Source organism: Hordeum vulgare, chromosome 2H (genome assembly GCF_904849725.1).
Source record: "Hordeum vulgare subsp. vulgare chromosome 2H, MorexV3_pseudomolecules_assembly, whole genome shotgun sequence".
In the NCBI taxonomy this organism is placed as follows: Eukaryota; Viridiplantae; Streptophyta; class Magnoliopsida; order Poales; family Poaceae; genus Hordeum; species Hordeum vulgare.
The window spans coordinates 619,195,661-619,221,350 of NC_058519.1; the positions used below are offsets into that span (position 1 = coordinate 619,195,661).

Consider the following 25,690-nt stretch of genomic DNA (forward strand, 5'->3'; position numbering starts at 1 on the left):
TAAAATAATTACGGTTTAGACTTGAACAAATGCGGAATAAAACTAACGTTTAATTTTTCAAGCACAAAACCTACAACAACTAGGCTCACCTATGTGCACCAACAACTTATGCTAAGCAAGATAAACAACTAAGTGATAGCAAGATATATGACAATAAACAATATGGCTATCACAAAGTAAAGTGCATAAGTAAAGGGTTCGGGTAAGAGATGACCGAGGCACGCGGAGACAATGATGTATCCCGAAGTTCACACCCTTGCGGATGCTAATCTCCGTTGGAGCGGTGTGGAGGCACAATGTTCCATAAGATGCCACTAAGGCCACCGTAATCTACTCACGCCCTCGCACAATGCAAGATGTCGTGATTCCACTAAGGGACAGTTGAGGGCGGTCACGAACCCGTACAAATGGCAACCCTTGGGGGCGGTTACCGGTACCCGTACAAATTGCTCGGGGCAATCTCCATAATCCAATTGGATACCCCGACGCTTGCCCGAAGCTTTATACCACAATGATTGAGCTCCAAGACACCACCAAGCTTCTAGGATGCCAAAGCATCCATGAAGAACAATCTCTAGGGTACTAAGTACCAAAAGGTAATATGACTTCTCAAACTTCACTTCCACGTATCACCGTGGAGAACTCAAATCGATGCAACTCATGCAATGGCAAGAACACACAAAGTGGTCAAATCCCTCACACTCAAATCCATCCACAACAACAAAAGCTATGAAGAAATATGAGAGGAAGAACAAGGAGCTCACAGAGAACTCCAAGAACTAGATCCAAGGGGTTCCCCTCACATAGAGGAGAAAGTGATTGGTGGAAATGTGGATCTAGATCTCCTCTCTCTTTTCCCTCAAGAACTAGCAAGAATCATTGGAGGGATTGAGAGTTAGCAAGCTCTAAGAAGGTCAGCAATGGGGGAAGAACACGAGTTCAACGGATAAATTAGTCCAAGGGGGAAGAAGACCCCCTTTATATAGTGGGGGAAGAAATCAGACCGTTACCCCCACTCACAGCCCGAGCACAGCGGTACTACCGCTATCCCTGGCGGTACTATCGCTAGCCCTGGCGGTACTACCTCTAGCCCTGGCGGTACTATCTCTAGAGAAAGTCTTCGCAAAAAGTCGGACGAAAAACAACCGCTCAGAGAGAGGTACTACCGTCCCGAAGCGGTACTATCACCCACCCTGAGCGGTACTACCGCTAGGGAGTGGTAGTAAGAAATTACTACCGCTCCGGGGGCGGTACTACAGCTCGGGGGGCGGTACTACCGCTGGATACTGAATCTGCTCTAACTTTCGCATACGGACTCCGATTTCAACGAAGCCAAGTTTGTTGGAAAGCTAACGACATGGGATAGCACAATATTGATAGAAATATCAATAGGAAGCAAGTTAGAAAAGGCCCATAAGAAAATGGTGAGAACCCTTCTTCGAATAAGACCGGTAAAAACTCCCAACATCGAAAACATCATAGAAGATGCATATGGACTTCATTTTTGATGAACTCGAGCTTGTCATGAAGATGACCATAAACTCTAAAACTCACAAAGAGAAACAGCAAACAAGAACCAAGAAGTATGATGCAAGGATGCAAATGGTTTGAGCTCTCAACGAACGATACGATCAAGCTACTCACTTGAGAGCCCCCCTTGATAGTACAACAATCTATTCTAAAACAGAAAACCTATCAAGGGTAAACCTATACCTTGCACCTCGTCCTCTTGAGCTAGATGATGATGATCTTGGCTCCTCAAGATGGACCACCTTTCTTGATTGCGTTGGCTTGATGAAGACTAGTTGATTGCTCTCCCATACTCACTATGGGTGAGCCACTCTTCAGCATATCTTCACAAGTCCATTGCTACCAAAATGGACGACAAGCTTCAAGCATGATATATTCGTGCTGATCCACTTGAACTTGCGCACCGCAATCTTGATGACGGTCACCACTTGACGTCATCCTTCATGGGTTGTATGAGATCTTCCTTTTGACGCAAGCCCATGCAAATACACCTAACCCCCACATAGAACTCTCGCGAAGACCATGGGTTAGTACACAAACACGTAATGGACAATGTTTACCATACCATGGGATCACTTGATCCCTCTCGGTACATCTTGTATGCTTTGTGTGTTGATCATCTTGATTTACTCTTTGTCTGACGATCTTGATCAACCTTGTGTCTCTATGACCATTCTTTGGATAATAACTTGAATACCATCTTGGTCATCATATAAACTCCTTGAACTCAACAAATGGACTTCAAGAAGTGCCTATGGACAAATCCTATAAATACAACTTAAGGCAACCATTAGTCCATGGAAATTGTCATCAATTATCAAAACCAGGTATGGAGAAATATGCTATAACACTACGGGTCCATATTCAATATCTAGATATCAGTCTCTCTCTCCTTGATTTTCAATACAATGGTCATCGCATCTTTGCTTTGATCCATATGATGTGCGGTGCGTTTGTTAGGATCCAACGAACTGTGTGTTTATGTTCAGATTATTCATGATAATTATTTGAGTCTCCTCTAATTACTTATATGATTCTTATGTGCATGATTATGATAGCTTCGTAATTTTTTTCCTATTTATTGAAATAGTGAAAGGATCGATATGGTTGGCTAGAGGGGGGGTGAATAGACAACGACCACTTTTTAATTAATCTTAACAAGTTAAGGTAAACACTATACGTGTTCACAAATAATATGACAAAGAGGTGATCCCTATAGATGCTACCAACAAGACCTATTAAGGCAAGTAAGATATAGTCACAAGTAAAAGCAAATACAAAGTAAAGGGTAGAGATAACCACAAGTGGAACCGATGGAGACGAGGATGTGTTACCGAAGTTCCTTCCCTTTGACAGGAAGTACGTCTCCGTTGGAGTGGTGTGGAGGCACAATGCTCCCCAAAAAGCCACTAAGGCCACCGTATTCTCCTCACGCCCTCGCACGATGCAAGGTACCGTGATTCCACTATAGGTGCCCTTGAAGGCGGCGACCGAACCTTTACAAACAAGGTTGGGGCAACTCCACACAAAGCTTGGAGGCTCCCAACAAGACCACGAAGCTTCACCACAATGGAATATGGCTTCGAGGTGACCTCAACCGTCTAGGATGCTCAAACACCCAAGAGTAACAAGATCCGCAAGGGATAGGTGGGGGAATCAACTTTTCTCTTGGTGGAAGTGTGGATCTAGACCTTCTCAACCAATCCCTAAAGAATCAACAAATTTGATTGGGTAGGGAGAGAGATCGGGCACTTTTAAGCTTGAGGAGCAACAATGGAGCTTAGAGAGGTAAGAGATAGGGTTCCTCAGCTAGAAGAACCCTTTATATAGTGGGGGGGGAATCAGACCGTTTTCCCACTCTCTGTCCGAGATCCAGCGGTACTACCGCTGGGAAGGAGCGGTACTACCGCTGCCCGGCGGTACTACCGCTGGTTGCAGCGGTACTACCGCTGGGGCTTCGAGCGGTACTACCGCTGGCACCTTGGTAGTGCATAAGCACTACTACCGCCGGGAAAGTCTTCGCAAAAGGGTCCGTCCACGAACTACCGCTAGGTAGGTGGAACAAGGCACCTGGAGCGGTACTACCGCTGACCAGGGGCGGTACTACCGCTGGCTAGCGGTACTACCACTGTCAAGTGGCGGTACTACCGCCAGACAGCGGTACTACCGCTGGCTGCAGCGGTACTACCGCTGGCAGTCCAGCGGTACTACCGCTGGCACCAGCGGTACTACCGCTGGGGACCATTTTGCAGAGAAGCTCAAGACGAAGTAGGCGAGGGCCGCTCCAAACACAGAAGGGGAGAATTGTGATGAGTGCGTGTGTAAAGATAGATTCCACCCAAACCTTTCCACTACGGATCCCCTCTTAATAGTACGGCTTTCCTATGACTCAAATAAAGAGAATCGTAGAGAGCGCCGTGTTTCCGTTCCAGAAGAGAGGAGACGAGTTGTCTTGTGCCGTTGACGAGTGTTACCTCAAACCTTGACACACACGATTAGTCCTGTACGGTACTGTCATCAATCACCAAAATTACTTAGGCATAAACTATGCCTCAACAATCTCCCCCTTTTTGGTGGATTGATGACAATACCGGATTTGCATAGATAATAATATGAGAATAAAAAGATAGAGATATATGACATATGACTCACAGCATATGATGGAAATAAATCTAATCTCACATAAGAAAGATCATGTCTCACACAAGATAGCAAACGAATCAAACCAAGTTCAAAGCAAACCATACGAGATAAAGCAAAGCAATGCAAAGTTTGAAGTGAAAGCAAATCCTAGACTCTCTCCCCTTTGGCACAAGACACCAAAAAGGGTCACACCTAATGCCACACGTAACTACTCCTCGTCTTCAGGATCACCAGACTCGTATGTCCCTTCCTGGTCGGTCTGCTCCTCCTTTGCTGCCTCATCGCCAGACCACTGGTACCCCTGAGCATGCATCCAAGTGGCCTCCGGAGTGATGTCGTCCTCGGAGCCGCTGGAGATGTCCACATCCAAGGTCCTGAGAACACGCTTATGCCTCTGATGGCTCTGCTTCTAAGCCACATGTGTCTGGTACTGTCTCTTGGCCTGCATACAGAAAAGTGTCTTCATCTTGTCCTGCAGTTTGATAGCCCAAGATGGCATGGCAGATGAGCGGGGCTGAGAGGCAGGTCCTCTGCCAGCAGCGGTCTCTGTATCAGTGTCCATGTGCTGAGAAGATGAAGATGGGTTGGCCCACTTGTCCTTGACGCGCAGCCTGATTGGGTCATGCACAATGTAATCAGATTGTGCGTAGAGCACCTCATCCGGAAAAGCTTGTTCCCACTTATGGCAAATGTATGCAAACAGGTAAGGCCCATAGATAGGAACCTTACGATTGATGATGCAGTTCCAGAGCTCTGTGAACATCACATCTGCAATATCCAGCTGAGCAGACTCCTGAGACATAGCATCCTCACACAGTAACAACATTTCAGCCAAGTAGCCATGTACCTCATCGAAGTTACCAATCCGAGGAAAAAGAGTGTTGCGAAAGATCCGATGCATGATGTCCAGGTGCTTGGGAAGCACCCCCTTCCTCAGATACAGTGACTGCAGTCTGTCCTTTGCGGAGGCCCTATTGGTGGGGGCTGCAGCATGTGGACGCAGCCCAAGAGGAGTGTCAGCACCCTGAAAGTCAATGTGAAGGAACTGCATGAACCCAGTCCAGGAACCAGTCATCCTTTTTGACCCAGTCATCCAGATCATGGAACGCTGATCATCAGGTGAAAAATGGACTGTGACATAAAAGTGGGCCACTGCAGTGGGATCAAAGTCCGTCTTGAAGGTAATGATGTCTTTGATGCCCAGTTTGTCAACCAGAGAAAGGGCATCACCAAAGTACTCCATGTTCCGCTGAAGATGTGCCAGATCAATCCACTGAACAGAGACATGGTTCTTCTTGAAGGAAGCAATAACATCTCGATATATCCTGCACTGGTCCTTTACCCAGACATTTTCAACCCCATCAATCACTTCCCTCTCCTTGAGATAGGGGTTCTTGGTGCGGAATTGCAGAAAGTCCTTGGAGGACATAGAACGGATATTGACCCTCTTCTCCTTGTGAGCGACCTTCTTGAAGGTCTTCTTCTTGGGAGGCAGACCAGACGTGGCAGACCCCTCGCGCACCTCTGTGTTGTGAAACTGTTTGGATGCCGTGTCCCGTGGGGGGTTCGAACGGCGAGCAGAGCCACCTGTGACACAGACCACAAAGCGAAAAATAGGCGACAAGAAAAGTCAAGGCAATGAATCTTGAAAACGCAGAAAAAGGAAACATGCATTGCTAAGAAAACAAAAACACCGTGAATGCTCCTGGCGGTAGTACCGTTGGGGGGTTTTGACTTTAAGATCTGACATATAAAACTCGTTTTCGAGGGCATGGACTGAATATGAACACTAAGACGTACACCCCAGCCCTACTGTCATGAGGAACACATAGTAACACGAGGTACACACATGCCTAGGCAGGAGAGAGCACGTTTTAGATCTAAATCAAAAGTTCAAGTATTCGATCTAAGACGATGAAATCCTAAACCATGGCAGCAATCATAACAACAAACCATTGGACCTATACTCCCCTTAAATATTTCCTTCATGCCATCCAATAACTAGCCATAGGATCAACAAGATGAATCCAATCCCCAATGCTCCTAACCCTAGAACACGAAGAACAACCAAATAGAAGAAGGGAGGAGATTTTGTTACCGGGATTCATGGCTTTGGAGGAGGAAGAAGAAGTGAAGCAGCCCTTCCACACCAACGGGGAGAAGGATCTCCACAAAGTGAGATCCAATCGAGGGGGTTTTCGGTCTAGGGGAGGGTGGAGCCGCGAGGAAGAAGAAACAGATGGGAAAATCGGGCTCCCCCTCCCTTTATATAGCCCAAGGGGTACGGACAGCGGTAGTACCGCTGGGGTGCAGCGGTAGTACCGCTGGTCTGGCGGTAGTACCGCTGTGGTGCAGCGGAAGTACCGTTGGGGTCCTGGCGGTAGTACCGCTCCCCCTGGCGGTAGTACCGCTCCCCCTTGAAACCCTAGAAATTTTCTAGCCGGTCGTGGTAGATTTTGAATCCTGGCGGTAGTACCGCTGGGGTCCTGGCGGTAGTACCGCCACCCCTGGCGGTAGTACCGCTGGGGTCCTGGCGGTAGTACCGCTACCGTGGCGGTAGTACCACTGTACATGTTTCAACACGGCTAAGGAAAGCGGGAAAACTTGGACACATGACAAGTGAGCAAAAAGGGATGACTTCCAAGAAAAAGTACTGACTTGTCATTGTATAACCTCTCCTTTATACGCAAGAGAGGATGGAGGGGCGATGGCCGAGGCCACCTATGTTTGAGACAATGGTATGACACCGCGAAGAGTTATCCTTGGGTTCATGACCAATGTTCGTCTTTGAAGCACAAGTACCATTTGACAATGGCTAAAGTGAAAGACTAGATTGATTTACGCATAATGGGGGGAGGGAGAGTTCATTGAGAGAACAACACTCCCCCTATGTCTATGCCTACATCTAGACCAAGATGGAATGTGAAGTGAGGTGCAATATGCCTAGTTTCAATCCACATTACTTGAACCAATGATATTTAGCTCATGCCTTAACTCCCGGAACCTTGCTTCATCTAGTGGCTTGGTGAAAATATCTGCAAGTTGCTCTTCAGTGTGGATGAAGTGAACCTCAATATCACCTAGCTTGATATGTTCACGGATGAAGTGATGACGAATATCAATATGTTTGGTTTTGCTATGTTGCACTGGGTTGAGGGAAATCTTGATGGCGCTTTGATTGTCACATAGAAGAGGCACTTTGTCACAAGTGACACCATAATCCTTTAAAGTTTGCCTCATCCATAGCAATTGAGCACAACAACTTGCAGCCGCCACATACTCAGCCTCGGTTGATGATAAAGAGACACAGTTCTGCTTCTTTGAAGACCAACTTACCAAAGAGCGACCAAGGAATTGGCATCCTCCAGACGTTGACTTCCTCTCCACACAATCTCCAGCCCAATCTGAGTCAGAATAGCCAACTAGATTGAAGTTTGCTCCTTTGGGATACCAGAGGCCAAAGTTTGGGGTATGAGCCAAATATCGAAAGATTCGTTTGACAGCCATGTAATGACTTTCTTTTGGTGCGGATTAAAACCATGCACATATCCCTACACTCAACATAATATCCGGTCTAGATGCACAGAGGTAAAGGAGGGATCCAATCATGGAGCAGTATACCTTTTGATCCACAGCTTTACCATTGGGATCACTGTCAAGCTTGCATCTGGTTGGCATGGGAAACTTGACCGGTTTGACATCTTCGAGCTCGAACCGCTTGAGCATGTCTTGAGTGTATTTGGCTTGTTTGATGAATGTCCCTTCGAGACCTTGGTTAATCTCGAACCCGAGGAAAAACTTCAACTCTCCCATCATGGACATCTCAAACTTCTCAGTCATTAGTGCAGCAAATTCTTCATTGAATGAAATGTTAGGGGAGCCAAAGATAATATCATCAACATATAGTTGGCATATGAACAAATCCCCTTTAACCCTCTTAGTAAAAAGAGTGGGATCAATCTTCCCAATTTCAAACCCGCGATCTTGTAACAACTCAGTAAGGTACTCATACCACGCGCGTGGGGCTTGTTTAAGGCCATAGAGTGCCTTATTGAGTTTGTACACATGATTGGGGAGCTTGGGATGTTCGAATCCCGGGGGTTGTTTGACATATACCAACTCATTCAAAGGACCATTAAGAAATGCACTTTTCACATCCATTTGCTGTAATTTGAAGTTATGATGAGAAGCAAATGCAAGTAACATGCGAATAGATTCTAGACGAGCAACAGGGGCAAAGGTTTCACCGTAGTCGATACCCTCGACTTGGGAGTAGCCTTGAGCCACCAATCTTGCCTTGTTTCGAATCACAATTCCATTTGCATCTTGCTTGTTCTTAAATATCCATTTGGTCCCAATGACATTATGTTCCTTCGTTGGTCGAGGCACTAAATCCCATACTTGGTTGCGCTCGAAGTTGTTAAGTTCTTCGTGCATGGCCATAAGCCAATCCTCATCATCGAGCGCTTCCTGTACCTGTTGAGGTTCATAATACGAGACAAACGCGTGATGCTCACAATAATTCCAAAGCTATTGACGAGTAGATACTCCCTTTTTTAAACTGCCAAGAACATTCTTCATAAGGTGTGATTTGACTCTCAGCTTGTTCGCATTCTTGGCTGCTCGACGCTCCAAGAGTTCTTCATTAGATAACGGAGGTGCGTCGCCTTGTGTCGCTTGTTTGCTCTTGCGTCTTGAGCCGGTTGTTGGAGCTCCAGACGGGAATTGTGAGGCAGTCTCCTGATCATCTTGTCCTTCGACTTGAGCAAGTTCACTGGTTTGGTCTTGTATTAGTGGTTGCTCTTGATCTTGATCTCGTGTTGGTTCAAGGTCTTGGGATAGTGCTTGAGTGGGCATATCACCATTGTTAGGCAATTGATCTTGACCGAGAGCTTGATCAACTTGTTGAGAGTCTTCTCTTTGTTCATCGGAAGCGTGTGGGGCTTGTGGGGGTGATGGCTCCACTTGAGTAGAGCATTGTCCTTCTCCTTCGGCCACAAGGGGTTCCTCAATGGGGAGTATTTGACCAATCCCCATTCTTCTTATGGCTTCGGGAGGAATTTCATCACCTATATCACAAAGACCACTTTGCTCCACTTGGGAGCCATTATTTTCGTCAAACTCCACGTTACACGTCTCCTCAATTAGTCCGGTGGACTTGTTGAGGACACGGTAAGCATGAGAGTTTGTAGCATAACCAACAAAGATACCCTCATGTGCTCTAGAATCAAATTTAGCTAACCGAGCTCCCTTTCTAAGAATGAAACACTTACAACCGAATACCCGGAAGTACTTGAGATTGGGTTTGTTTCCAGTTAGAATCTCATACGGAGTCTTGTTCAAGCCTTTGTGGATGTAGAGCCGATTGGACGCATGGCATGCTGTGTTGATGGCCTCTGCCCAGAAGTTGTATGGAGATTTGAATTCTGCCATCATTGTTCTTGCAGCGTCTATCAAGGTCCGGTTTTTCCTTTCTGCCACGCCGTTTTGCTGAGGGGTATATGGTGCAGAATATTGGTGCTTTATTCCCTCATCACCTAGAAACTCATCTAGGGTGTAGTTCTTGAACTCGGTGCCGTTGTCACTCCTAATCATCAAGATCTTTGCTTCATGTTGACGTTGCGCTTCATTGGCAAAGTTGATGACCGTTTGTTGAGTTTCACTCTTCCTTTTGAAGAAATATACCCAGGTATATCTTGAGTAATCGTCAACAATGACTAAGCAATACTTTCTGCCTCCAATACTATCAAATGTTGGAGGACCAAACAGATCCATGTGAAGAAGTTCCAATGGCCTCTTACTGTAGATAAGAGTTGTTGGACGATGAGCAGTTTCATGAATCTTTCCTTCAATGCAAGCACTGCAAACACGATCTTTAGCAAAGCTCATATTTGTTAGTCCAGAACATGGTCCCCTGTCAGAAGACTTTGCAAAGATCTCATATTGACATGAGCTAAACGGCGATGCCAAAGCCAGCCCACGTCAACTTTAGCCATTAAACATGTCGCAGTCTTAGTGGGTCGTTTTGAAAAGTTTACCACATAGAGACCATTTTCGACATGTCCAACATAGGCTACTTTAAGAGTCTTGCTCCTTAGGAGGACCACGGTGTCAATATTAAAGAATGTGGAAAAACCCATGATTGCAAGTTGACGAACGGAAAGTAAATTGTAGGCAAGAGACTCAACAAGCATGACCTTCTCAATAGACAAATCTTGAGAGACGACCACCTTACCAAATCCCAATACCTTTGACGAGGATGCATCGGCGAATTGGACATGGGTGGGCATAGATGGAGAAGGATGCACATCCACCACTAAGTCCTTGCTTCCGGTCATATGATTTGTTGCTCCACTATCGAGCAACCATGACACCCCACCGGAAGCAAACTCCTGCAATAGATCAAGGCTTGGTTTTAGGTATCCATTTTTTAATGGGTCCTTTCATGTTAGAGACAAGGGTCTTAGGAACCCATATAGCCCATTCAATATCTTCATCGTAGGAACCAATAAATCTGGCATAAACATGTCCATCACTAGCACAACATAACACATATGAGGAAATGACCCGGAAGTAAGTCCAAGTCCTTCATTTCCTACAACACCCTTTTGAGTGCTCAAGAGATCGTTCAGACTCTTCTCACCTTGTCTGCATGACACAAGGCCCTTCTCAAGTTTCTCCTTTAACTTGGCATTTTCCTCCACAAGATGAACATGCTCACAACAGGGGTTAGTTGCACAAGTATTATCAATTAACACAAAGGGAGGACAAGTAGAGATCTCCTTGGTAAGCTTTGCTTGGAGTTGATCATGGGACTCTTTCAGAGCGAAATGAGCACCTTTCAAGGCTTTGTGGGCCTTGTCAAGTATGTCAAACTCTTCTTTGAGTCTGTCACGGCCAACCTCAAGAGCATACTTTTCAGATTTAAGCATGCGAGTAAGAACAACATCATGATCTAGTTTCTTTTGCATTTTAGTGCAGTCATCGTTATATGACTCCTCAAGAGCCAAACGAAGAGTGCGCTCTTCTTCTAGAGTACTAGATAATTCGGCAATTTCATCGGCATAGTCACGGCTATGTCCATGAAGCTCGGAGATGGTCTCCTCATGAGACTCAATGAGGTCAGTGGCCTCACCCAGTTGTTCCAAGAGGGCAACAAAATGCTTCTTGGTTTCTCCCTTAATAGTGCATAGAAACTTATCAAGATCATGCTCATTAAGTTCTCCAACATCACTATTTTCTACACAATTTAACAATGAAGGAGCAGAAGCAATGTTGGTCTTAATGATAGGAGTTACCTGATTGGTACCTTTTGCCATGAGGCACTTGGTGATGTGGTTCTCGTTGGGGGCGTTGAAGAGAGACACCTTCTGGGAAGGGGTAGTGGCTATAGCAACAGTTGCCGTTGCCACTGTATCATCATCATCATCATCATCATCATCATCAGAAGGATACTCCTCCAGGGCCACCATTCCTTTTGGGTGAGGTTTCTTCACAAAGTTGTTCTTGATTGGAAATGATTTGGTTTTGTCTTTGCGAATGAGCTTGCCTCCGTTGTCTTCTCTCTTCTCATAGGGGCATTCTGCCACGAAGTGACTCACGCTGCCACAGTTATAACATGTCCTTACTCGTTGTTTGGGTTTGAATCCACTAGAGTTGTTCTTGTTGAAGGTTGGTCTTGAGTTCCTTTTATTTCCCCAGAATTGCCTTGATGCAAGAGCCATGTGCTCATGATAGGCATACTTTGTGTCTTCTGGGCAGCTCTCCTCTTCCTCATCTTCTTCTTCTTCTTCAAGCATTGCTCTTGCTTTCAACGCAAGTTTGTGTGAAGTGGTTTTTGATCGGACACGAGCAAGTGCATTGTCGGCTGTTTCGTTCATGATTGACATTGCAATGAACTCATCCAACACTTCACTGGAAGACAAGGAGTGGAAGTCTGGCCGCTGACGAATGACAGATGACATGGCTTTATTGAAAGGCATGATGGCTTTGAGAAACTTGCGCTTGACCCAAGTGTCATCCACATCCTTACTCCCATGGTCTTTTAGTGCCACAGCAATAGCCGTCACCCTCCGATAGAGATCACGAGGGTCCTCTTCTTTCTTCATCACAAACTCATCGGTCTGATCAAGTATCACTTCATAGTTGGATCGTTGAATACTTGAGCTTCCCTTGTACAACATCATAATATGCTCCCAACAATCCTTGGCCAATGTGAAGGGACGTAAGTGGGGAAGATCTTCAGGTGGCACAACAGACTGGAGAATAAACAGCGCAGAGTGATTATATTGATTGTCTGCATCTTCTCTTGGAGTGAGGTTGCTTGGGTCATGGGGGTAATATCCTTGCTCGATAATTCTCCACAAGTTTGTTGAGCTGTGATTCAAATGAGACTTAATAGAAAATACCCAGTTAACAAAGTCACCTTTTACAAGTTTAGGAGGAGGACCAACAGGATTAAGACGAGGTGCGAGAACGGGTCCTCCATATGTCATGGGAGGTGGAACCGAAGCATGTGTTCCCGTTCCATCTTTTTCATGAGGTGAAGCAGGTTGCATACCTTTAGCCGCTTCCTTAGAGGAGTTGGCCTCCGAATCGGAAATGGTGGGTTTAACCACTAAAGCCGGTTCGGGTGAACTTTTAAGACCATCAATTAATTCCTTAAGCATGGTTTTGACTTCTCTCGTCAAGGACGTCTTGAGGGCGGCCATAGCCGTATTCAAGTCGTCCCTAGTGACCGAAGTCAAGTCCATGTCCTCGGGTTTCCCACGGTTAACTTCCTCTCCGCCTTCCATACTCTTCGGGTGGTTAAACCCTTAATAAAGAGACGTGGCTCTGATACCAATTGAAAGGATCGATATGGTTGGCTAGAGGGGGGGGGGTGAATAGACAACGACCACTTTTTAATTAATCTTAACAAGTTAAGGTAAACACTATACGGGTTCACAAATAATATGACAAAGAGGTGATCCCTATAGATGCTACCAACAAGACCTATTAAGGCAAGTAAGATATAGTCACAAGTAAAAGCAAATACAAAGTAAAGGGTAGAGATAACCACAAGTGGAACCGATGGAGACGAGGATGTGTTACCGAAGTTCCTTCCCTTTGACAGGAAGTACGTCTCCGTTGGAGCGGTGTGGAGGCACAATGCTCCCCAAAAAGCCACTAAGGCCACCGTATTCTCCTCACGCCCTCGCACGATGCAAGGTACCGTGATTCCACTATAGGTGCCCTTGAAGGCGGCGACCGAACCTTTACAAACAAGGTTGGGGCAACTCCACACGAAGCTTGGAGGCTCCCAACAAGACCACGAATCTTCACCACAATGGAATATGGCTTCGAGGTGACCTCAACCGTCTAGGATGCTCAAACACCCAAGAGTATCAAGATCCGCAAGGGATGGGTGGGGGAATCAACTTTTCTCTTGGTGGAAGTGTGGATCTAGACCTTCTCAACCAATCCCTAAAGAATCAACAAGTTTGATTGGGTAGGGAGAGAGATCGGGCACTTTTAAGCTTGAGGAGCAACAATGGAGCTTAGAGAGGTAAGAGATAGGGTTCCTCAGCTAGAAGAACCCTTTATATAGTGGGGGGGAAAATCAGACCGTTTTCCCACTCTCTGCCCGAGATCCAGCGGTACTACCGCTGGTTGCAGCGGTACTACCGCTGGGGCTTCCAGCGGTACTACCGCTGGCACCAGCGGTACTACCGCTGGCCCCTTGGTAGTGCATAAGCACTACTACCGCCGGGAAAGTCTTCGCAAAAGGGTCCGTCCATGAACTACCGCTAGGTAGGTGAAACAAGGCACCTGGAGCGGTACTACCGCTGACCAGGGGGCGGTACTACCGCTGGCTAGCGGTACTACCGCTGTCAAGTGGCGGTACTACCGCCAGACAGCGGTACTACCGCTGGCTGCAGCGGTAGTACCGCTGGCACCAGCGGTACTACCGCTGGGGACCATTTTGCAGAGAAGCTCAAGACGAAGTAGGCGAGGGCCGCTCCAACACAGAAGGGGAGAATTGTGATGAGTGCGTGTGTAAAGATAGATTCCACCCAAACCTTTCCACTACGGATCCCCTCTTAATAGTACGGCTTTCCTATGACTCAAATAAAGAGAATCGTAGAGAGCGCCGTGTTTCCGTTCCAGAAGAGAGGAGACGAGTTGTCTTGTGCCGTTGACGAGTGTTACCTGAAACCTTGACACACACGATTAGTCCTGTACGGTACTGTCATCAATCACCAAAATTACTTAGGCATAAACTATGCCTCAACAAATAGTTTGGCCAACTAGATCGATATTTCTTCGGTGAGAAAGGTGTGTTGTGATAGGTTCAACCTCGCGAATTTCTATATCCCGGTGATAGAATGAGACAAGATGCGTCTTTGTGTTGCTGCTACTAAGGATAAAACGATAGAGTTTATTCATGTTGATTGAGTTTAATTTCTATATCCACGTTTTTTTTGTAAAAATCCTATCCTACATAACTCATACAAAAATCGTCCAAACCAGAGGACATTAATGATTTTCTGTTCTTGTAAAAATCCTATCCTGCATAATTCCTACAAAATTCCTACAAACAAAATGACGCCTTAAGTAGTTGCTAGAAATCCTTGAAAAATTTATACAATTCAATCATGTGAATCAAACGACCAACAAAGGAAAAAACGCTAAGGATTCTAATCCTCCAACGTTCCTATGAATACTTTGAATCGGAGAAACCCTTAGGATTCAAACGACTATAAAAGTTTATTTTACCAAAATATAACGATTTTAATGTCGGAACTCGATCCACAAGTATCTAAAATATACTCCCTTCGTCCTTAAATATAATTCTTTTTAGATGTTTCACTAGAAGACTACATACGAATGTACGTAGATATATTTTAAAATATAAATTTATTCATTTTGCTTCATATGTGATCTCCTAGTGAAATATCTGAAAAACTTATACTCCCTCCGTTTCTAAATATAAGACTTTTTAGAGATTCCATTAGGGACTACATACGGATGTATATAGACATAATTTAAAGTATAGATTCACTCATTTTATTCCGTATATAGTCTATAATGAAATCTCTAAAAGGTCTTATATTTAGGAACGAGAACGAAGGGAGTATTTAGGAACCGAGGGAGAGTAAAAGTCTACAAGAAAACATAAGGTTCAACAAGTACAGGCCCCACAGTCCAGCGAGACATCAAAGGAAAAGAAGGGATAAGAGCGCTCCACACGCCGGAGAACATTTGCGGCCACTTTATTCTGGTTCCAGCCGCGGCCCAGCACAGCAGAGCAGAGCAGAGCAGTGAAGCGATGTGACGGACCGAGAGCTGCAACTTGCACAAGGGGCATGGGATTGGGATAACAGCAGCATGCTTGAGATTTGAGATCTCACCAAAGCGAATTTATTCCCTTGATTGATACTCCTAGAAAAAGAGAAGATAAAGCGAGGGTCAAAAACAAAAAAAGAACGGGCCGCCTCGCTCGCCTGTCACGACACGACCTTAGCCGCGTCCCCTCTTGAGTCCTCGCCCTCGCCTCCCACCTCGGCGCTTCCACCGTGCACTCCTCCCACCGCCGCTCCCCGCCCCCGCCCCCGCCCCTCCCGCCGCGCCGCTCCTCCCGTGGCGCCCGACGGACTGCCGCCCGTCCCCGCCCCGCCCCGCCGTCCACCGTCCCGCCCCACGCCGCGCGGCCATCCCCCACCGACGGCACCGGTTGCGGCGCGGCCGCGGTCCAGCGGCGGCGGCGACGACGACGCGGTCGGGCGCCGCTGGTGACCACGACGTCTTCGAAACCACGCGGTACGTTCCTCCTGTCCCGTGTTCCTAGCGAATCGAGCAGAGAGTCAGGGTCGCACCCCGATCTGGATCGATCGGTCGAGACGAGACGAGGGTTCCACGATGATGTTTGTAGCGGTAGCGGTAGCGTTTTGTTACCGGGAGATGTCTTATTACATTGCATGTGAGAGACTACTGTTGGACAATTCTGTGGAATGATGTAATGATTCTGCAGGAATCTCGGGAAGGATACCCATTTAGTAAGAAACTGCCAGTCTTCTACAAGTTGGTACCTCTGACCTTCGATGGCGCAGCCTCCAGCTAAAAAGACGCTGTCGGTGTACCTGTACATCCCTAACATCATTGGTAATCTTCCGGATGATTGCTTGTTCAAATATCAGTATTATCATGGTGCTGTTGACATAGCCAGTGTGCAAATGCTATGCTAGAAAAAATTGTCATTAATATGCTGATTATATAACTCCACAAGTCCACATTTAACATGCTGTATGATTCTATTATGTCATTCGCAACTTGAGACACTATCACTTTGCTGCCCCTGGATTTTGCCTCTTTAATCTAAGGTATTATATACATATATATACATCAGACGTATCATATTCCTGCACCATCTTCACCATTTTGCACTAAGCAGCATAATACAGAAAAAATAGCAACCCAAAGGAAACAATGGACATATAATAGTAAAATCCAAGCATGGCGCTGAAAATTCGGAAGAGGGCAATGTTTTCCTCGTACAAATTGTTGCTGGTGTGTGGATTAAAAGTGTATATCTTAACATATGACTACTGTTATTCTGCAGGATATTTCAGGATTATCATAAACTTCATTGCATTTGCTGTGTGCTATACCAACAGAACACTCTTTGCTATCCTATACTTCTTCAGGCAAGCGTCATAAATTTATCTAGGATCAATTGTGTTTATGATCTTATTATGCAATTAATTTACCTCTATGATTCTAACACTTTTGGAAAATACCAGCTTCTTCTGTGATGGGTTGGATGGTTGGTTTGCCAGGAGGTTCAATCAAGGTAACAAGTCACATGTTCAAGCCATGTTTGTCCTTCCACAGATAAGAGTGATTTTGGCCTTTTTTGTATGCTGAAACTTTGCATTTATATCTCAATGAACTTTGCAGAAGTTGATGTAAATAATGATCACACTAAAATCTGTATATGTCCTGTTTAAATGAGATTTTTGTTATTATTTAATTTCTCTATATAACATAATAGGTAAGTTTTTGAAACTATCTGACAAGTTTATCCTATTGCATGTATCAGCATCAACATTTGGAGCTGTGTTGGACATGGTAACAGATAGGTACTCTTTAAATAAATCATTTAATGATGCATACACCAGGTGCAATTATTCTACAGCACGAACTAGTTTCATTTCTCATGTTCATCTATTTCAGGGTTAGCACTGCTTGTTTGTTGGCGCTTCTCTCGCAGTTTTACAGGTAAACAAAACTACAGCTCAAAGCACTTCAATCTTTGTATATTGAATCTCGATACCTGCCTTAATTTCCGTACGTACCACATTGTCTCTTCAAAGTTCTCTGTATGCAATTTTTTTTTCAGACCTGGCTTGGTTTTCATACTGTTACTTGGGTTGGACATCACGAGCCACTGGTTTCAAATGTACAGGTTAGTTTCTCTATCAATTTGTACAACTCATGCCATATTTCTCTTTTGTTCTTCTAGTAGGCACCTAATCATGTCTGTAAAGACACAAAAAGGAAGATATAAATACCCAACTATGCTAACTGTGCAAGTATTGTGTGATGGTCTTATGGTGCATAGATTTTTTGCTCATTGTTTAAGAGCTTCGTTTGCTATACTTTTTTATCTGTCTCTAGTTCATTTATACATCCATCGCTAATCATCTTATGATATAAATTTCTGCACTAGTTCTTTCTTATCAGGTAAAACTAGCCACAAGGATGTGAAACACACAGGCAATGGGCTTCTGAAGTTATATTATGGATATCGTCCGTTCATGGCGTTCTGTTGTGTTGCTTCTGAGGTAAATGTCTGTTCACACTTAAAACAGCTTGAATGATAACACAAATCAAGGAACACAACATGAGCGCTTTTTGGGATGTTATTTGGTTGGGTGAGCACATGGGGTGTAGCATGGATAGGTGTGTGTTTTAACAGCTTGATACAGGACATATTTGTGTGACGCCAACCCAATGAACAAGCCCATTGTGCATCTGCAGTTATGCCCATGGAAGTGATATAGCAAACATCATATATCCATCGGAACGCCATATCTGCACATCCAGCACCAATTATTCCATCTTCTCACATGCAAAAATTTCAACTTACAGGTTCTGTACATTATCCTGTTTCTCTATGCTGATGAGAAGTCCACAAGCTTGCTTAATGTAAGATAGCATAATCTCTATGGCTGTCTTCTCTAATCAAGCAATTAGCATCCATGTTGCTTAGCATCTGTCATTCCTGTATGCTACAGACGTGCAGAGGTATTCTGAAGGAAAGTCCCCTAGTTGTCTTCATGTTTATTTCAACTCTAATTGGGTGGGCACTCAAACAAGTGATCAATGTCATCCAGGTATTGAACAAGAACTTTAGTGCTACTAACTGTTATTTGCACATCATGATGTATCCAGATTGAGCTGTAGCCATGTCATTGCTGATTGTTAGATTTAGAACAGCTATTTCTTTGCAATTAGGCTATAACAGTCATGTGGTGGTGGTCTGTAATGTTCAAGTTTTAGGCATATGTATATGACTAGAACAATGTGTTACTCCACATGATTCTGACAGTAATAATGATATCATTTGCCGCGACCTTTGACATCCATGTACATTTCCCTGTTGCAGATGAAAACAGCTGCAGATGCTTGTGTGGCGTTCGATTCGAAAAGAGGCAAGTGAGCAAAAATGGACCACCATGGTTTAGTTTTCATTTGCGTTGGCATATCCAAGAAAAACATACCGTCAGACGGGCTTGGTTGTAAGGCACATATGGTAGCTCCTTGATGTATCTTAACATGTCTCCGGTCCGGGGGTTGGACATTCTGGGGGAAAAGCAGCATGTGGAAAGAAAACTAGAAAAGGGAGAACTGCTTCTTAACAAAAACACAGGGATCGGCAAGTTCTGTATTGTGTACGTCTTTTCTACATGATGATTCGATCTTGTTTGCGTAGCAGCGTGGTGATTTGGTTACTAGTACTTGGCTAGAAATGATAAGGGTTCCTCCCTCCTGTTGTACCGGTGTACATGCCAACATTTACATGGTTGTTTTCTTTGTGGTTTCAGATTGGCTCCATTTGCGTATGTTGTCTGGGAGTTATTTTTCTCACTCTGCATGGAAGTTTGGTTGGGAATTTTCTTTAGAAATCGTGCGTTTCAGGCATGCCACAGTCCACTTCATGCATGCCTAGTTTCCGTTTATTTATAGCAATTATCGTTTGCTCCGCAACTGAAAAAGAAATACCATATGGTTTGCTCCTTGAGGGGAACGAAGCCCTGTCTAACCGATCATCGGCAATGGCATCTGGCCAGGCGATGGAACATCAAATGGATATGAACAGGGCACAACGACGGTATCAAACGGGTCGACGTTGAATGAAAGACGAACAAAAATTCACGTCACATTTACAATTTACATGCCCATGCAGGTAGAAAACGCCGAGCAAACAACAAATTTCACACGAATTTCGGTCGATTTCCGCCAAATAAGTCGAGAGCAACACGGAGATCCGTTCGAATTTCCACGGTTCCCTCCACTGGATTTACGAAACGAAGCTCTCCCGCCACCGAGGGGCGCTCTTAACCCATCTCCCCGCCGCCAGATCTCCATCCTGCGGCCTCCCACGGCCCCGCCCATCCTCCCCTGCTCTGAGACGCCGAATCACCTGGCCACAATCCCCTCCGTTCCCTCCATTCCCCAAATCCCGATCTCTCCTAACCCTAGCTAGCCAGCCAACCAGCCAGCATCGCCGCGCCGTCGCCATGGATTTCACGGCCCCCTCCTTCTCCCTCGGCATCGACTTCGACGACCCGGCCCCCGCCGCCGACCCGCGCGAGGAGGAGCGGGGGTACGAGGCGCCCGACGCGCCCTCCTTCTCTCTGGGCCTCGATTTCGGGTGCTACGACGACGACGAGCCCCGGATCCCTGCCGGAGGCCGCTGCGAGGATCCCGCGCGGCGGTACGAGGCGCCTGACGCCCCCTCGTTCTCGCTCGGCCTCGGCTTCGACGGCGACGGGGGCGCCAGCGAGCCCCAGATCCCCGCTGGAGCCCGCCGGGAGGAGCAGCCGCGGCGTTACGAGGCGCCCGACGCGCCCTCGTTCTCGCTCGGATTGGACGACGACGGCGACGGCGACGGGGGCGCCAGCGAGCCCCACCACGTCCCCGCTGGAGGCCGCCGGGAGGAGCAGCCGCGGCGTTACGAGGCGCCCGACGCGCCCTCGTTCTCGCTCGGATTGGATGACGACGGCGACGACGACGGGGGCGCCAGCGAGCCCCACCACCTCCCCGCTGGAGGCCGCCGGGAGGAGCACGCGCCGCGCTACGAGGCACCCGACGCTCCCTCGTTCTCCCTCGGAATCGACGACGACGACGACGACGACTTCGTTGCCGGCGGAGCCCCAGACCCGGCCCCCCTGCCTCCGCAGCCGGAGACGAACCGGCTGAGGAGGTTGCGGAGGGGTCCTGTGCCGCGTTACGAGGCGCCCGACGCGCCCTCCTTCTCACTCGGAATCGACGACGACGACGATGACTTCGTTGCCGCAGGAACCGTGGACCCGGAACCCCTGCCTCCGCAACCGGAGACGAATGTGCTGAAGAGGTTGCGGAGAGGTCCTGCGCCGCCATCTATGGCGCCTCCTCCCCCTCCTCCCAGAGCAGCAGCTCCCGTGGCTACCGAAGCATCTCCATATTTCAGCCGGAAGGCGGCACCACTTGGGGATATTGGGAGCTACGAGGACGAAATTGAAGGTTTCAGTGACGAGGAGCCACCACGAGGTGAGGGAAACGCTGTCTCTATTTGTGGAATTTCAGCTTAATTCTCTTACTTAAGAGGTGTTTGTTACTAATCATGCAATTCCGATTTATTATCTCCACATGCCTGCATAAATCAATGAATCTATTGCTTGATATCTTCCATACAAATTTGCGTGGTCAATTCCTTATGTAATCTAGTATGTGAAAAAATTAATGGACAATGGAAACGCTGACCTTATTGTTCAATTTTGTGGCAACTTAGTTCATTTTTGTACAGATACCCAGGTAGTGTAGCATCTAGATATCTAAGCATGCCTTCAGAAATCATGGAATCATTTCTGGTTATTCTTAGTTGAATTATGGAAAATTGATTCATTCTGGATCTGTATGGTGACAAAATCAGCTGAAGTTTACCTAATCTGCCTTGCACACAGTTTGATTTCACAATATCATCTTCTGTTTTCCTCCTAGACCAGACTTTTTCAGCATAATAAGAAAGAAGCAGTTTCATATATCATGTCTGCTTGATGGACGATTGAAATCCTTCCAATTGCAATTTTGATCCATGGCAGCAAAGTGCACCAACAAGCAACTGCTAGCCCAATAGACATGCCAAGTTTGCTCCACCACATAGTTATTTCTCACCATTTGCTTATGCATGCTGGAAAACACGGTTTTAATACACTTAATTTGCTAGAGCAAATTGCCTCTAGTAAAAAATCGTTTTCTAGAGAAATTATGTAAACAGAAAAGTTTCTTGCCTATCCTGGCTTAGACCACACTTTGACTGAATCGGCCTGCTTCATTTCTCTGGTGATAGTATGAGCATTCTGTTATTAAGTGGATGAACCTTGAACTACTTTCTATGCCATGTAGCTCAAACTGAATCATCTGGGTACATTGAACCTTAATTATATGCAGTGTTTTCGTTTGGTGCTCACATGTTGCTGAAACTCTGTCAACTTTTTTTCCTGAAACGTGGCTGCAAAATATTGAAATATTCATGCTGAAATGTTCCCAATTTTTTTTGTTAAAAATGTGTTTCTTTTAGCTTATAGCATGCACAGAAATGAAACAACAACATCAGCCACCCATGAGCAAATCCTGAAATGAACAGGAAAAAAATGTTTTCTCTCACCTGTTAGGTTAGGAAGAGATTTTAAATTGAGGTGCCGCGTTCCCGAAAATGAAGTTGTTCCATAGTGCACTGAGCAGATATGTAGGAAGAGATTTTAAATCGAGGTGCCGCGTTCCAGAAAATGAAGTTGTTCCATAGTGCACTGAGCAGATATGTATTTTTGTCGTGTCAGTAAAGGGAGGTAAGTATCAGTGTGCTGAAGCAAATTTTATGTAGGCATGGTCCTTTTCCTTTAGCTCCTTGTTTTTAATTCATCCATTGACAACATCTGCGATAAAGTCTTTGCTATGTTTTTTCTTTTTCTTTGAGAACCTTTAGCACTTAAATGATTAAGCCATCTTCTCTTATTTACTTGCAGGCATGACACCATCAGTTGGTAGTTGCAGGAGCTCTAGCAATTCAAAATTTTCTCTTCTGAACCACAGTGTACTGATGACTCAATCAACAAGCAAAGCAAAGACAACAAAATCTACACCAATCTCAAACTCTGTTGCTTCAGAACCTCTAGAAGAAAGCTGCACGAAGAAGCTATTTCCTAAGATGACAATAAGCCCACTGAGGAAAATTTATTTTGTTGATTCGGACACTGATTCAGATGATAACAAGAAACAAAGTAAACCAAAGAAGCCTGTGATACCTATCAAGAAGAGACAGGAATCCATTCACATGTATATGCAGAAGAAGCCTATATTGCAGCAAAACAGTAAATCTGAAGGGAGCACTGTTGTGCAGAAGAGTAAAGATATGATGAAGGACAATTGGGCGACACCTGCTCTTGATGACTTCTGCAGCGAGTATTTCAAATCTGTCCAAGACTCAAGGCCATCCCAGCAGACAAAAACCAACAGTATTTCTGGCTCCAAGGTTTCAGGACCATACAGCTCTGTTAGTGAATTCGGGGAACATTTCCAGCATGAAAGCACTTTGACCGGAATTGTACTCGAAGAGAATCTGACGGACAACCATCCACCTGCCATGCATTATTTCTTTCACCATGATCAGATGGTGCAGAACCTGGTTCGTGAAAGATTAAAGCACTTTGTTCCCATTGGGGCTGGCACTTCCGAGCGAAATGAGTACGGTGTAGAAGAAAATCTGAACTACAGGTAAGACGCATCATAATCCAAGCTTTAGTTTTCTTGGTAGTGTCATTTGCTAATTGCTGTTATTTTGCTTCCTTTTAGTAGGAGCCAGTTTGGCCAGAGTGGTGGTGCTAATGATCGGTGGGTGACTCCCAACAGTAGGACCTCTGTCCCAACAGATTTTGGCAAAAGAAGGGTACATGCTGGGGGAAGTCAGTCTGGCTCTGGCCATTGGTTCACTGGAGAGGATGGCAGGAAGGTAAGAACGTTTAATTTTCAGAGTTCCAGTTAATTTTCTGTAAGGGCTAGTTGGTTTGCTAGCCTGCGTGCTTCATGTTTTTTTTTTTGATAAAATGAAGGCCTTATGCGCCAAAAATAAAATGAAGGCCTTCTAGCCACTTCTGTTTCAGTGGTATGCATTCATCATTTGCTTCATTATATTTTTTGCTGCAGGTTTATGTCTCCAAAAATGGACAGGAGTTAACTGGACGTGATGCCTATAAACAATACAAAAAGGTAAAATGCTTCTCCATTTTAAAAAACAACGAAGATGCATCTACTTTCTCGTGGTTTATTCAGTGCACATATATGAAAACCATCTATCCACCATTCTGCCTGATCTCGGAATAGCCCTAGGGAATGAACTTATTTGCATTATAAATACACATTTACTGTAGGGATTGTTTATTCTATAGCCTCAGCCTGGTAAATTAGGAGAAGATAAATCAGTTGAGCTGCACCCCAGTGTGGGTGGGATGATTTGTTTGATTCCTGTGCTCTAAAGCCTAAGCTGAAATCCCTTTGAAAATTTTAGTACTTTCAGTTGAAGCTATCCAGATTCACTACACGTAATCTTGTTCGAGTAAGAAAAGTAGGGAGGAGATTACCAGTTGGATGCCTACTGTAGATATGATCTCCACATGAGATTAGGCATCAATTATTTAACACCTAAACATGTTGGCAGCCAGACTACCTGAGATTTTCTCTGTTCCCTTCCTGAACGGGGAGAATTAATTTGGTTCCCCTTTCGAGGCAAGGATATTTGGACAGTTATGAGCATTGGATAAACTTTACTTCGCAAAGCTTGTTTTCTTTGAAAAAGTGGATATGAACGAGATTGTTCTCCTAATTTAGCCTGTTGGAGAGTCAGACAAACCGATGGTGTGTGTTATTTGGGATCCATGGAAATGTTTAATGAACTTGGCAATGGTCAGGTGCATCCTTTGTCGGTAGAAAAACGTTGCTCAATCGTTCCATCTTTTTCGGAAGTGATAAAGTTGGTGTTCTTTTTATATTATTAGCATGATGCTAATGGGCCAGTGGAAATAACTTTATTACCTTCACTGCATCGTGGTACTGCTATCTAACTACATGTTCCCTGCAGGAAAGCGGCAAGGGATTCCGCAACTTCAAGAAGAAGAAAAGTACAGTCAAGAAGGCAGGTTCTGCTAGAGCCAAACGTGGTTCTTCTACAGTAAACAAAGCCAGTTCCAGTTCCACAGCGAAGCGAAGCTCAGGAGCCAAAAGGAAGCGATGAGATAAAGAAGAGGTCCGTTGGTGGCCCAGTTTTCACAGTAGAGAAGATTTCACTGTAATTAGTTGCTTCACCCTGTGCGTTTCATCTCTCAGGGATACAAAAGATTAGGCTACGGTTGCATGTTTTACTCTGTCAATATGAACACGCTACAACCTTCGGTTGAAACCTTCTTCTTTATTAAGGTAATTATTGAACTAGTCAACTGTGTAAATTGTTGTTGAGGGGAGGAAGGATGGGCTTTTTGGTCGTTGTGGAGGCGATGGATATGACATGTTGAGCCTTAATGCGTGTTTTGCGGTAAATGCACTGTAGAACTGCATTCCTTTATATTGTACTTCCTTTATCCCATAACAAAAGAGTGTTTTTGACGCTGCACTAGTGTTAAATACGCTTTGGAAGTACACAAATGGAGTAAATTTGAGTAGTGCAATGCAAATGAACTCGGCATGGAAAAGTGATGAAATAATGGGAGACAAGGTTGGTAGGAGGACATGTCCAGCCGATTTACACTTCCATAGTTGCCATCCGAGTTACTAGCCACATCGGAAGATTAAAATGAACACTGTAACATATGTACAAATAGAGGGTAAAATGTGGTGGTCCTTTGTTAAGTTAATTTAATTTGAAGATTAAAATGAACAGGTAAATACTGTAACATAAAACAGGGTCAACACGAATACACTACAACCTTCGACCTAAACCCTTTGTTAAGTTGATTTGAAGATGGGCACCTTTGGTCGTAGTAGGACACAACGGGGAGTCTTAATGCATGTTTTGTAGTAAATGCACGGTAGAACTGCATTCCTTTATACTCCATCCGTTTTCATTTTTTTTTTTAAGATTTAACTACGGACTACATACAAAGTAAAATGAATAAACTTACACTTTATATTATGTATATATACATTCGTATGTAGTTCATAATAATTTTTTTAAAAGATAAATATTTAGAAACGGAGGAAGTACTAAGCATGGAAAATGATG

The 25,690-nt window shown here is 45.1% G+C and overlaps 2 protein-coding genes across 2 annotated transcripts; both read left to right on the plus strand.

Moving 5' to 3' along the window:
* Positions 1-15,649: 15,649 nt before the first annotated feature.
* LOC123427903 (probable CDP-diacylglycerol--inositol 3-phosphatidyltransferase 2) lies at positions 15,650-19,261 on the plus strand. The gene is made up of 11 exons (XM_045112041.1): positions 15,650-15,975; positions 16,187-16,317; positions 16,775-16,859; positions 16,956-17,005; positions 17,255-17,294; positions 17,389-17,433; positions 17,555-17,620; positions 17,885-17,999; positions 18,307-18,363; positions 18,453-18,551; positions 18,824-19,261. Exons 2-11 carry the CDS (start codon positions 16,257-16,259, stop codon positions 18,875-18,877), a joined length of 672 nt encoding a protein of 223 aa, XP_044967976.1. The 5' UTR covers positions 15,650-15,975; positions 16,187-16,256; the 3' UTR covers positions 18,878-19,261.
* Positions 19,262-19,818: 557 nt separating this feature from the next.
* Positions 19,819-24,903, plus strand: LOC123427904. The gene is made up of 6 exons (XM_045112043.1): positions 19,819-20,015; positions 20,232-20,970; positions 22,446-23,193; positions 23,272-23,428; positions 23,623-23,685; positions 24,554-24,903. Exons 1-6 carry the CDS (start codon positions 19,959-19,961, stop codon positions 24,704-24,706), a joined length of 1,917 nt encoding a protein of 638 aa, XP_044967978.1. The 5' UTR covers positions 19,819-19,958; the 3' UTR covers positions 24,707-24,903.
* Positions 24,904-25,690: the final 787 nt, after the last annotated feature.

Coding starts and splice junctions, on each gene's coding strand:
- LOC123427904 (XM_045112043.1), top strand. CDS start 19,959: ATGGATTTCACGGCCCCCTCCTTCTCCCTCGGCATCGACTTCGACGAC. Junction 20,971..22,445: donor TGACGAGGAGCCACCACGAG/GTGAGGGAAACG, acceptor ATTTACTTGCAG/GCATGACACCATCAGTTGGT. Junction 23,429..23,622: donor CTGGAGAGGATGGCAGGAAG/GTAAGAACGTTT, acceptor TTTTTGCTGCAG/GTTTATGTCTCCAAAAATGG.
- LOC123427903 (XM_045112041.1), top strand. CDS start 16,257: ATGGCGCAGCCTCCAGCTAAAAAGACGCTGTCGGTGTACCTGTACATC. Junction 18,000..18,306: donor TCTGTTGTGTTGCTTCTGAG/GTAAATGTCTGT, acceptor TTCAACTTACAG/GTTCTGTACATTATCCTGTT. Junction 18,364..18,452: donor AGTCCACAAGCTTGCTTAAT/GTAAGATAGCAT, acceptor TGTATGCTACAG/ACGTGCAGAGGTATTCTGAA.